Raw genomic sequence first — 11,813 nt, 5'->3', positions numbered from 1 at the left:
GTAATGAGTTAGTAATTTTAACTTATCCCTTTGATCTGGGTCTCCAATCTGCCTACATTCTTGAACTGACGTCTAAGTACACTTGTTGGACTCAATGAGGGACTGGAAGGGGGCACACCATCAACCTGACTGGAAAAGTAACCTGCTCTTGTATAACCTGGGTAATACCCTCTTTGACCCACACACCTTCCTTTGGATATCTGCTCATGCATAAGTTTAAGCGTTTCAAGTCTCTTTCTTTAGAATACAGTAACTCGCTCTCTGTTTTTATCAAGTTCCTCAAGGAGGTGGCGGCAAATCAGTTAAAATTTCGGCAATAAGCTGAAGAAAGCCAACTTTGTCCTCATCGGCCAATCCCCTTAATAGTGCTCTTCAATAACATTATATTGATAATCGAGAATTTCCCGCTTCTGTCTTTTCCGGTCGGAGTTCAATTATTTTAATTGTTTTGCCACTAATGTTGTACTTTCGACTGTTGCTTTACAGATATTCGTGGGGAAATTCGTAAGTGAAGCTCCTCCGCCATCTTGGTTTCTATATTAATCGCGTTTGGAATCAACTCAGTCTGCCCACAGTAAATCTCGTCGCAATAAAATCCACTTCAAAACTTACAGGGACTTAGGACTCGTACACTCGAAAATGCCAAAGTCACTCTCAAGTTTGCCGCTTTGAAATTAATCCCCAAACGTGTAGCCAATCCGAACGGGACGTGTTGTCATGGCTGCAAAGTCCACTCGATGGAAACCAACAAGCGTTACTCGATGGTACATCTGGTTGACTCTTCCCACGTAAAACCAGGAGCTCCTTCGCATCCTATCGCCGGCGTAACTGTCCCCCTCACGGACTCACCAATTTTTGTAACTCTCGACCCTCGATAGAGCTTAGAAGAGCCGGTTTTAACCTTCGCTGGAAACGGCGAGGCAAAACAATCAAATCTACCAAAACATTGTTTAACCAGGTATGCTTTTCGTTTTATTTTCTGACCACAAGGGCCTATGGGGGAATTACACCCGTTTGCGGGTCTGGCGCTAACTATCACGTGAGCTTCGAGAAAACCGCATAAATGTCCAAGGACAACTATCCGAGCCATATATTTAAAGCCAAAGTGAGTGCTATTGTGTTTATGTATCCTTCAAATATTTTTCGCAACAAGGCGCTGAATTCAGCCAAGAGCCGTCAGTATGTCAACACGTCAAGTTTTGTCAATTGGGCTTCCAAAACCGCGTCATTCAATAGTCATTTCCAGCAATTTCGAACAGCCTTCGCTTCAGTTAAAAGATTATGCTTGGGAACAAGCTACAACATTTCAGTGAAAGGAAAACTTACTTTTTTAAATGTGTGGATACAAGTGGCGGATACGATTTACAAAAACTGTTACCGTCAAAAGTAACAGGCGTATGAAGTGGAAATTTTTTTTTTGGTGATTTTCTGGTACCGCTCTATCGACCACACAGGGTTTATCTCTTCTTCTGTTACAGAAACCAAAACCGCTTTTTGGGCCATTCGAACATTAAGTTTAAATGTGAGACCTTTGATGAATCCTTGAAGTCGGTTCCTGTTTTTGTTAGAAACATTTGGGGAAGGATTCATTGGGGAATATCCTCGGATATTCCCCAGTCTTAGCTGGGGAATATTCTTCCACGTGACGCGTTTAGACCAATCGCGCGAGCGAAAATATTTGATGGATTATAAATTTGTATATTCCATTTTTGACGAACAGGCCTTAATCTTCGATTAAAGGAGATTTCCTTGGCTCCAGTGAAAATTCAGTTAAATCTCTAACGCAAGGGTTTACAGCAAAACCCAGGAACTACTTAAAAGAGCTGTGTCACCGCAATACAACTCATCTTGTGGTAACAAAAACTTCGAAGAAACTGTGCTACGCATATAATGCGAATGAATGGTAAAGGAAAGTTCAAATTTGAGCACAAGAATTTGAAAAGTGAACCAACGTTTTGGAGGGAATTCGTCCCTTCTTGCTATACAACTTAACGTTACCTTAGAAAGAAACTTTTAAACAACACAAACCAAAGTTTGAGACGAAAACGTTTCTGTCGAGCTTACTTAATTAAAGTTATAATTACAGAGAACAGAGATCAACTTTAAAAACTCTTAGGCTGAACAGTTTGCAAAAACCAAAATTACAGTCTTTTTTACTCTTCTTCAATTTTGACCATATACCTGCCTCCTTAGTATTTGCTGTTTTATTGTTAAAGTTAGAGATTGCGAGTTGGTTTGTGAATTAATTTATGTTCCTCATTTTACAAACTTTGTTCATAAACTTTGCATAACAGGTTGTGTTATCATTCGATTGGTTGAAAAATCATATGACAAACTCCATCTCTTCTGAAAATGTTACACGATGCATGCAAATAAGTGTCAAGAAGTCAAGAGTGACAGGATTTATAATTTCGAATTATTTATCCTTGCAAGTTTGAAATATAAAAGAATGGATCATGGATTGTGTTCCAGATTACATGGGAAATTTATGTGATTACTTATTAATGGTATGCATGAAAAGTATCAAGATGGCTTATCCATTCTTGCCACCAGAGCCTCGGATCGAACCAAGACTCTGGGAAACTCCATGTAGGAGAACATACGCTGTAGGGTTTCTTATTGCCGAAAATTGGCTATTTGAACCTCACGGTGCCTGTTCACCCCTAGTGCGAACATGAATGTACCAATTAGAGACGCTTTTGATTGTTCTCAAGAAAACCAATGCGAAAACACTTCGTTTCAGGGTTCACCAAAGCTTTTGTCAAGAGAAGAGCTCTGGGGTCGAGATTGGATAGCTTATCATACGTATGCAGAAGTAACGCATGCGCATCACGAATACCTAATCATTTTGCGCCATCCTGTGCTTGCATTTGATTGGCTCTCAGTTAGGTTCTTCATTCATTGACCAATAAGAATGCTTTCTTTTTACTTCATTTTGCACTGAATTGCATCTTTTCTGCACTGTGTTACTTGAAAGCTCATTTCTCTTAGCCAATGGGAATGGAAAGTTTTTCCATGTAAATTAGTTGTCAGTAAGGTTGTCTCAAATACAATAGACTTTGTTTAGACTTGCAACATCTGGAGTCTTTCATTGATTTCATAAGAGCATAGAGCATAGGCTGCCCGTAACGTTTTAAAGCGTAAAAAGCGTTGCTTTTGCATCACACCTCCGAGCGACGACTGCATGATGTCCTCGGAGAGGTGATGTTAAAATATGAAAAATAAAAGACGGAAGCTTGAGAGAGGATGGCGTTCTACGGGTGCATAAGTTTTAGAGATGCATATGTCCAGCAATGTTGTGTTTTAACAATCTTGTGGAGACGCTGAAGTTGACGTGTTATACGTCTGCCATCACTGATCACTCAACCGATCAAAAGGTGCTATTAAGGACAGTTGACACGTTAACGCAGAAGAAGATAGAAGAACAACTTCCATCCTCATCTGACAACACCACCTACACTCTAAAATTAAGTGTGATTTCGTAAGACACCTTGTGTGTTTTCAAACATATCAAGGTGTTTGTTTTTAACACACCTCTTTATGATCTACAAAAACACTCCAGCGTTATATTCGGTCGCAACAAAAAGTAAAGTTTAAAAATTGCACCGTAACCAGGATGAGACATGTTGTGAATCTGAAAGACGTTCTCTGGTTAAAAAATTGGTTAAAAATTATAAGCTTTCGGCTATCTATCTATAGCCTTTAACGAATGAAATATAAGAAGCACGAATTAAATATATACGAAAAGGGGTGTAAAAATTCGATGCGGGTGAGAACTAAAATATGAATAAGAATGATCTAGAAAAAATTACAATAAAATAGAGTATTGTCTCGGTAACGGTTTAGAATTATTGTCCGCGTTAACAGTTTTAGCGGTATGCCAGGATTCCAAGGTTTTTCTAACACGGTAGTTGCCTTTGTCAATCACGCATGCATTATTAAAGTCAATAGAGTGGTCATTCTTCCATGCATGGCTGGCAATGTTTGACCCTTTCGCGAAATTTTTTAGGTTTCTTTGATGTTCTTTTTTCCGCGTTAAAAAGCATCTTCCAGTTTCGCCAATGTAACTCCACGGACAGTCCGAGCACGGAATTTTGTAAACAACATTGCATTGTTGGTCCAAGGGCTGTCTTGTTTTTGGGGATGGGAATTCTTGCTGAAGGGTTTTAAGTGGTTTGGTGACGACTCGAATTTCATGTTTGCGTAATAATCTCATGAGGGGCTCTGTCAAGCCGCTAATATATGGAAGGCACGCAAATCCATGGGGTGTATTCTGTGGGTCAACCCAACTAAAGAACATTGCTACCAATTCTTCTGGTGATGGTACAGTTGGTGATGGTGGCTTCTTTCTATTTTTGGAAATATAAGAGATGACTGAGGACGGGTAGCCATTGGCTTTTAGTGCATCTGTGACATAGTTGGTCTCGCGTGATTTTCCTTCGTTAGTGCTTGGGAGATTAGACGCACGGAATAACAAAGTAGAGGCCGTGCTGCTTATGTGCTTTCTCTCATGATGTGAGGAGAAGTCTAGATATCTATCAGTGTGGGTTGGTTTTCGATAAACGTCAATGACAGCAACACCATTTTTTCTTGACACTAAGGTGTCAAGGAAGGCAATTTGTCCATTGTTCTCTTCTTCAATGGTAAATGTGATCTTAGGGTCGACAGCGTTTAAAGTGTCGTGGAAGGAATGGACAGCAGCTTTCTTGATGACAACAAAGCTGTCGTCAACGTATCGTTTCCAAATCCTTGGCGGAACAGTGGCGGAGCTGATGGCTGACTCTTCTATCACTTCCATACAGAGGTTAGCGACGATAGGGCTAACAGGGCTGCCCATGGCACAACCATGAATCTGCTTGTATGTGCGATTATTGTAGACAAAATAGTTGTTTGAAAGAGTGAAGTCAAGGAGAGAGATGATGTCGTCGGTAGAGAGGTTTGTTCTGGTCTGTAGTGTGTTGTCACAGTTCAGTTTATTGCGGATATAATCGCAAGCTTTATTCACTGGGATAGCTGTGAAAAGGGACACCACGTCAAATGACACCATGACTTCGTCGTCCAAGATTTCGATGTTAGCTACTTGTTTCGCGAACTGGGAGGAGTTGAGGACAGAATAACCATTAAGGTTCTGTATCGGAGAAAGGATATCTGATAGAAACTTGGATGTGTTATAAAGGGCGGAGCCGATACATGAAACGATTGGTCGAAGAGGGCAGCCAGGTTTATGGTGTTTAATAGAGCCACGAATGGCAGGTAGAGAACCATCTGTGGAATGAAGTTTGCGATAAGTAGCTTCGTCAATCTTATTTTCTCTTTTTAGAGCGAGGAGCTTGCTGTTCAGTTCTCTTTCAATTTTGGTGGATGGCGACTTGTAGACTTGTTGATAAGTGTCCGGGTCACTAAGTAGAGCTTCCATCTTGGTGTCATAGTCGGATCTGTCTAAAACAACGAAACAGTTCCCTTTGTCAGCTTTTGTTATCACACGTTCAGGATCATTTTTTAAGTCCTTTAGAGCTTTTTGTTCAGCTTTCGTGATATTTTTATGTGGTGGAATTCGAGCTCTATGGAGTAAAGAAGCCGTAGTGGTTCGTATGGCGTCCTTCGAGTCATCGGGGAGGCGGGAAATGGCGGCTTCAACCTCAGAGACAATGTCTTTAACAGGGATGTTTCGTGGTGTTGGGGCGAACTTGGGGCCTTTCTCAAGTAGAGAACGTTCTGCCGTAGAGAGAGGTTTGTGTGATAAATTGATCACCCAGTTCTTTCTGTCGATCGTATTAGAGCTGTCATTTTTTGCTTCCATCCTTAAATTTGTAAACTTGTTCTCGTGTCTCGCTTCAATGTTGTTGCGGACTGATTGCGATCTCTTAATCAAATATTGTAGAAGCGTGGAAGAGATGTCATTGGTGACTAAGGTCGATAATTGCTGTTTGGATTCTTCGAGCGTTCTTTTCAAAACTCGGATTCTGTTGTGACAAATAGAGATTCGTGCTCGCATACAATGTTTGCTGGCCCGTTCCATAATGTTTTTGAACATCGGATGGTTGCCAGGTGGTTTAAATCTCAAAGACTTCGGAGTCCAATGGTTTTCCAATGCTTTGTGCGTAAATTGAAGATGGCGATGGTGAGCTTCGAGTTTGTAAGTTGTTTTTTCCATAGTCCGCGCTAATTTTAGGGCTTCCGACCCAGCCACTTGGCGAATACGTTTAAAAATTGCACCGTAACCAGGATGAGACATGTTGTGAATCTGAAAGACGTTCTCTGGTTAAAAATTGGTTAAAAATTATAAGCTTTCGGCTATCTATCTATAGCCTTTAACGAATGAAATATAAGAAGCACGAATTAAAATATATACGAAAAGGGGTGTAAAAATTCGATGCGGGTGAGAACTAAAATATGAATAAGAATGATCTAGAAAAAAATTACAATAAAATAGAGTATTGTCTCGGTAACGGTTTAGAATTATTGTCCGCGTTAACAGTTTTAGCGGTATGCCAGGATTCCAAGGTTTTTCTAACACGGTAGTTGCCTTTGTCAATCACGCATGCATTATTAAAGTCAATAGAGTGGTCATTCTTCCATGCATGGCTGACAATGTTTGACCCTTTCGCGAAATTTTTTAGGTTTCTTTGATGTTCTTTTTTCCGCGTTAAAAAGCATCTTCCAGTTTCGCCAATGTAACTCCACGGACAGTCCGAGCACGGAATTTTGTAAACAACATTGCATTGTTGGTCCAAGGGCTGTCTTGTTTTTGGGGATGGGAATTCTTGCTGAAGGGTTTTAAGTGGTTTGGTGACGACTCGAATTTCATGTTTGCGTAATAATCTCATGAGGGGCTCTGTCAAGCCGCTAATATATGGAAGGCACGCAAATCCATGGGGTGTATTCTGTGGGTCAACCCAACTAAAGAACATTGCTACCAATTCTTCTGGTGATGGTACAGTTGGTGATGGTGGCTTCTTTCTATTTTTGGAAATATAAGAGATGACTGAGGACGGGTAGCCATTGGCTTTTAGTGCATCTGTGACATAGTTGGTCTCGCGTGATTTTCCTTCGTTAGTGCTTGGGAGATTAGACGCACGGAATAACAAAGTAGAGGCCGTGCTGATTTTGTGTTTTCTCTCATGATGTGAGGAGAAGTCTAGATATCTATCAGTGTGGGTTGGTTTTCGATAAACGTCAATGACAGCAACACCATTTTTTCTTGACACTAAGGTGTCAAGGAAGGCAATTTGTCCATTGTTCTCTTCTTCAATGGTAAATGTGATCTTAGGGTCGACAGCGTTTAAAGTGTCGTGGAAGGAATGGACAGCAGCTTTCTTGATGACAACAAAGCTGTCGTCAACGTATCGTTTCCAAATCCTTGGCGGAACAGTGGCGGAGCTGATGGCTGACTCTTCTATCACTTCCATACAGAGGTTAGCGACGATAGGGCTAACAGGGCTGCCCATGGCACAACCATGAATCTGCTTGTATGTGCGATTATTGTAGACAAAATAGTTGTTTGAAAGAGTGAAGTCAAGGAGAGAGATGATGTCGTCGGTAGAGAGGTTTGTTCTGGTCTGTAGTGTGTTGTCACAGTTCAGTTTATTGCGGATATAATCGCAAGCTTTATTCACTGGGATAGCTGTGAAAAGGGACACCACGTCAAATGACACCATGACTTCGTCGTCCAAGATTTCGATGTTAGCTACTTGTTTCGCGAACTGGGAGGAGTTGAGGACAGAATAACCATTAACGTTCTGTATCGGAGAAAGGATATCTGATAGAAACTTGGATGTGTTATAAAGGGCGGAGCCGATACATGAAACGATTGGTCGAAGAGGGCAGCCAGGTTTATGGTGTTTAATAGAGCCACGAATGGCAGGTAGAGAACCATCTGTGGAATGAAGTTTGCGATAAGTAGCTTCGTCAATCTTATTTTCTCTTTTTAGAGCGAGGAGCTTGCTGTTCAGTTCTCTTTCAATTTTGGTGGATGGCGACTTGTAGACTTGTTGATAAGTGTCCGGGTCACTAAGTAGAGCTTCCATCTTGGTGTCATAGTCGGATCTGTCTAAAACAACGAAACAGTTCCCTTTGTCAGCTTTTGTTATCACACGTTCAGGATCATTTTTTAAGTCCTTTAGAGCTTTTTGTTCAGCTTTCGTGATATTTTTATGTGGTGGAATTCGAGCTCTATGGAGTAAAGAAGCCGTAGTGGTTCGTATGGCGTCCTTCGAGTCATCGGGGAGGCGGGAAATGGCGGCTTCAACCTCAGAGACAATGTCTTTAACAGGGATGTTTCGTGGTGTTGGGGCGAACTTGGGGCCTTTCTCAAGTAGAGAACGTTCTGCCGTAGAGAGAGGTTTGTGTGATAAATTGATCACCCAGTTCTTTCTGTCGATCGTATTAGAGCTGTCATTTTTTGCTTCCATCCTTAAATTTGTAAACTTGTTCTCGTGTCTCGCTTCAATGTTGTTGCGGACTGATTGCGATCTCTTAATCAAATATTGTAGAAGCGTGGAAGAGATGTCATCGGTGACTAAGGTCGATAATTGCTGTTTGGATTCTTCGAGCGTTCTTTTCAAAACTCGGATTCTGTTGTGACAAATAGAGATTCGTGCTCGCATACAATGTTTGCTGGCCCGTTCCATAATGTTTTTGAACATCGGATGGTTGCCAGGTGGTTTAAATCTCAAAGACTTCGGAGTCCAATGGTTTTCCAATGCTTTGTGCGTAAATTGAAGATGGCGATGGTGAGCTTCGAGTTTGTAAGTTGTTTTTTCCATAGTCCGCGCTAATTTTAGGGCTTCCGACCCAGCCACTTGGCGAATACGTTTAAAAATTGCACCGTAACCAGGATGAGACATGTTGTGAATCTGAAAGACGTTCTCTGGTTAAAAAATTGGTTAAAAATTATAAGCTTTCGGCTATCTATCTATAGCCTTTAACGAATGAAATATAAGAAGCACGAATTAAAATATATACGAAAAGGGGTGTAAAAATTCGATGCGGGTGAGAACTAAAATATGAATAAGAATGATCTAGAAAAAAATTACAATAAAATAGAGTATTGTCTCGGTAACGGTTTAGAATTATTGTCCGCGTTAACAGTTTTAGCGGTATGCCAGGATTCCAAGGTTTTTCTAACACGGTAGTTGCCTTTGTCAATCACGCATGCATTATTAAAGTCAATAGAGTGGTCATTCTTCCATGCATGGCTGGCAATGTTTGACCCTTTCGCGAAATTTTTTAGGTTTCTTTGATGTTCTTTTTTCCGCGTTAAAAAGCATCTTCCAGTTTCGCCAATGTAACTCCACGGACAGTCCGAGCACGGAATTTTGTAAACAACATTGCATTGTTGGTCCAAGGGCTGTCTTGTTTTTGGGGATGGGAATTCTTGCTGAAGGGTTTTAAGTGGTTTGGTGACGACTCGAATTTCATGTTTGCGTAATAATCTCATGAGGGGCTCTGTCAAGCCGCTAATATATGGAAGGCACGCAAATCCATGGGGTGTATTCTGTGGGTCAACCCAACTAAAGAACATTGCTACCAATTCTTCTGGTGATGGTACAGTTGGTGATGGTGGCTTCTTTCTATTTTTGGAAATATAAGAGATGACTGAGGACGGGTAGCCATTGGCTTTTAGTGCATCTGTGACATAGTTGGTCTCGCGTGATTTTCCTTCGTTAGTGCTTGGGAGATTAGACGCACGGAATAACAAAGTAGAGGCCGTGCTGATTTTGTGTTTTCTCTCATGATGTGAGGAGAAGTCTAGATATCTATCAGTGTGGGTTGGTTTTCGATAAACGTCAATGACAGCAACACCATTTTTTCTTGACACTAAGGTGTCAAGGAAGGCAATTTGTCCATTGTTCTCTTCTTCAATGGTAAATGTGATCTTAGGGTCGACAGCGTTTAAAGTGTCGTGGAAGGAATGGACAGCAGCTTTCTTGATGACAACAAAGCTGTCGTCAACGTATCGTTTCCAAATCCTTGGCGGAACAGTGGCGGAGCTGATGGCTGACTCTTCTATCACTTCCATACAGAGGTTAGCGACGATAGGGCTAACAGGGCTGCCCATGGCACAACCATGAATCTGCTTGTATGTGCGATTATTGTAGACAAAATAGTTGTTTGAAAGAGTGAAGTCAAGGAGAGAGATAATGTCGTCGGTAGAGAGGTTTGTTCTGGTCTGTAGTGTGTTGTCACAGTTCAGTTTATTGCGGATATAATCGCAAGCTTTATTCACTGGGATAGCTGTGAAAAGGGACACCACGTCAAATGACACCATGACTTCGTCGTCCAAGATTTCGATGTTAGCTACTTGTTTCGCGAACTGGGAGGAGTTGAGGACAGAATAACCATTAAGGTTCTGTATCGGAGAAAGGATATCTGATAGAGTTTCTATCAGATATCCTTTCTCCGATCCTTTCTCCGATCCTTTCTCCGATACAGAACCTTAATGGTTATTCTGTCCTCAACTCCTCCCAGTTCGCGAAACAAGTAGCTAACATCGAAATCTTGGACGACGAAGTCATGGTGTCATTTGACGTGGTGTCCCTTTTCACAGCTATCCCAGTGAATAAAGCTTGCGATTATATCCGCAATAAACTGAACTGTGACAACACACTACAGACCAGAACAAACCTCTCTACCGACGACATCATCTCTCTCCTTGACTTCACTCTTTCAAACAACTATTTTGTCTACAATAATCGCACATACAAGCAGATTCATGGTTGTGCCATGGGCAGCCCTGTTAGCCCTATCGTCGCTAACCTCTGTATGGAAGTGATAGAAGAGTCAGCCATCAGCTCCGCCACTGTTCCGCCAAGGATTTGGAAACGATACGTTGACGACAGCTTTGTTGTCATCAAGAAAGCTGCTGTCCATTCCTTCCACGACACTTTAAACGCTGTCGACCCTAAGATCACATTTACCATTGAAGAAGAGAACAATGGACAAATTGCCTTCCTTGACACCTTAGTGTCAAGAAAAAATGGTGTTGCTGTCATTGACGTTTATCGAAAACCAACCCACACTGATAGATATCTAGACTTCTCCTCACATCATGAGAGAAAACACAAAATCAGCACGGCCTCTACTTTGTTATTCCGTGCGTCTAATCTCCCAAGCACTAACGAAGGAAAATCACGCGAGACCAACTATGTCACAGATGCACTAAAAGCCAATGGCTACCCGTCCTCAGTCATCTCTTATATTTCCAAAAATAGAAAGAAGCCACCATCACCAACTGTACCATCACCAGAAGAATTGGTAGCAATGTTCTTTAGTTGGGTTGACCCACAGAATACACCCCATGGATTTGCGTGCCTTCCATATATTAGCGGCTTGACAGAGCCCCTCATGAGATTATTACGCAAACATGAAATTCGAGTCGTCACCAAACCACTTAAAACCCTTCAGCAAGAATTCCCATCCCCAAAAACAAGACAGCCCTTGGACCAACAATGCAATGTTGTTTACAAAATTCCGTGCTCGGACTGTCCGTGGAGTTACATTGGCGAAACTGGAAGATGCTTTTTAACGCGGAAAAAAGAACATCAAAGAAACCTAAAAAATTTCGCGAAAGGGTCAAACATTGCCAGCCATGCATGGAAGAATGACCACTCTATTGACTTTAATAATGCATGCGTGATTGACAAAGGCAACTACCGTGTTAGAAAAACCTTGGAATCCTGGCATACCGCTAAAACTGTTAACGCGGACAATAATTCTAAACCGTTACCGAGACAATACTCTATTTTATTGTAATTTTTTTTCTAGATCATTCTTATTCATATTTTAGTTCTCACCCGCATCGAATTTTTACA

At 41.4% G+C, this 11,813-nt stretch overlaps 4 protein-coding genes across 4 annotated transcripts; 1 reads left to right on the top strand and 3 right to left on the bottom strand.

Moving 5' to 3' along the window:
• Positions 1 to 3,808: 3,808 nt before the first annotated feature.
• Positions 3,809 to 6,235, bottom strand: LOC137989781 (uncharacterized). Its single transcript, XM_068835438.1, has one exon. It carries the CDS (start codon positions 6,233 to 6,235, stop codon positions 3,809 to 3,811), a length of 2,427 nt encoding a protein of 808 aa, XP_068691539.1.
• A 184-nt stretch (positions 6,236 to 6,419) lies between these two features.
• LOC137989780 (uncharacterized) lies at positions 6,420 to 8,846 on the bottom strand. Its single transcript, XM_068835437.1, has one exon. The coding sequence runs from the start codon at positions 8,844 to 8,846 to the stop codon at positions 6,420 to 6,422; it is 2,427 nt and encodes an 808-aa protein (XP_068691538.1).
• Positions 8,847 to 9,031: 185 nt separating this feature from the next.
• Positions 9,032 to 10,270, bottom strand: LOC137989779 (uncharacterized). The gene has a single exon (XM_068835436.1). The coding sequence runs from the start codon at positions 10,268 to 10,270 to the stop codon at positions 9,032 to 9,034; it is 1,239 nt and encodes a 412-aa protein (XP_068691537.1).
• A 245-nt stretch (positions 10,271 to 10,515) lies between these two features.
• On the top strand, positions 10,516 to 11,754 carry LOC137989777 (uncharacterized). Its single transcript, XM_068835434.1, has one exon. It carries the CDS (start codon positions 10,516 to 10,518, stop codon positions 11,752 to 11,754), a length of 1,239 nt encoding a protein of 412 aa, XP_068691535.1.
• The last annotated feature ends 59 nt before the right edge of the window (positions 11,755 to 11,813 follow it).

This window comes from Montipora foliosa, unplaced genomic scaffold (genome assembly GCF_036669935.1).
Source record: "Montipora foliosa isolate CH-2021 unplaced genomic scaffold, ASM3666993v2 scaffold_473, whole genome shotgun sequence".
NCBI classification, from domain to species: Eukaryota; Metazoa; Cnidaria; class Anthozoa; order Scleractinia; family Acroporidae; genus Montipora; species Montipora foliosa.
This window is presented reverse-complemented; position numbering and strand designations above follow the sequence as displayed.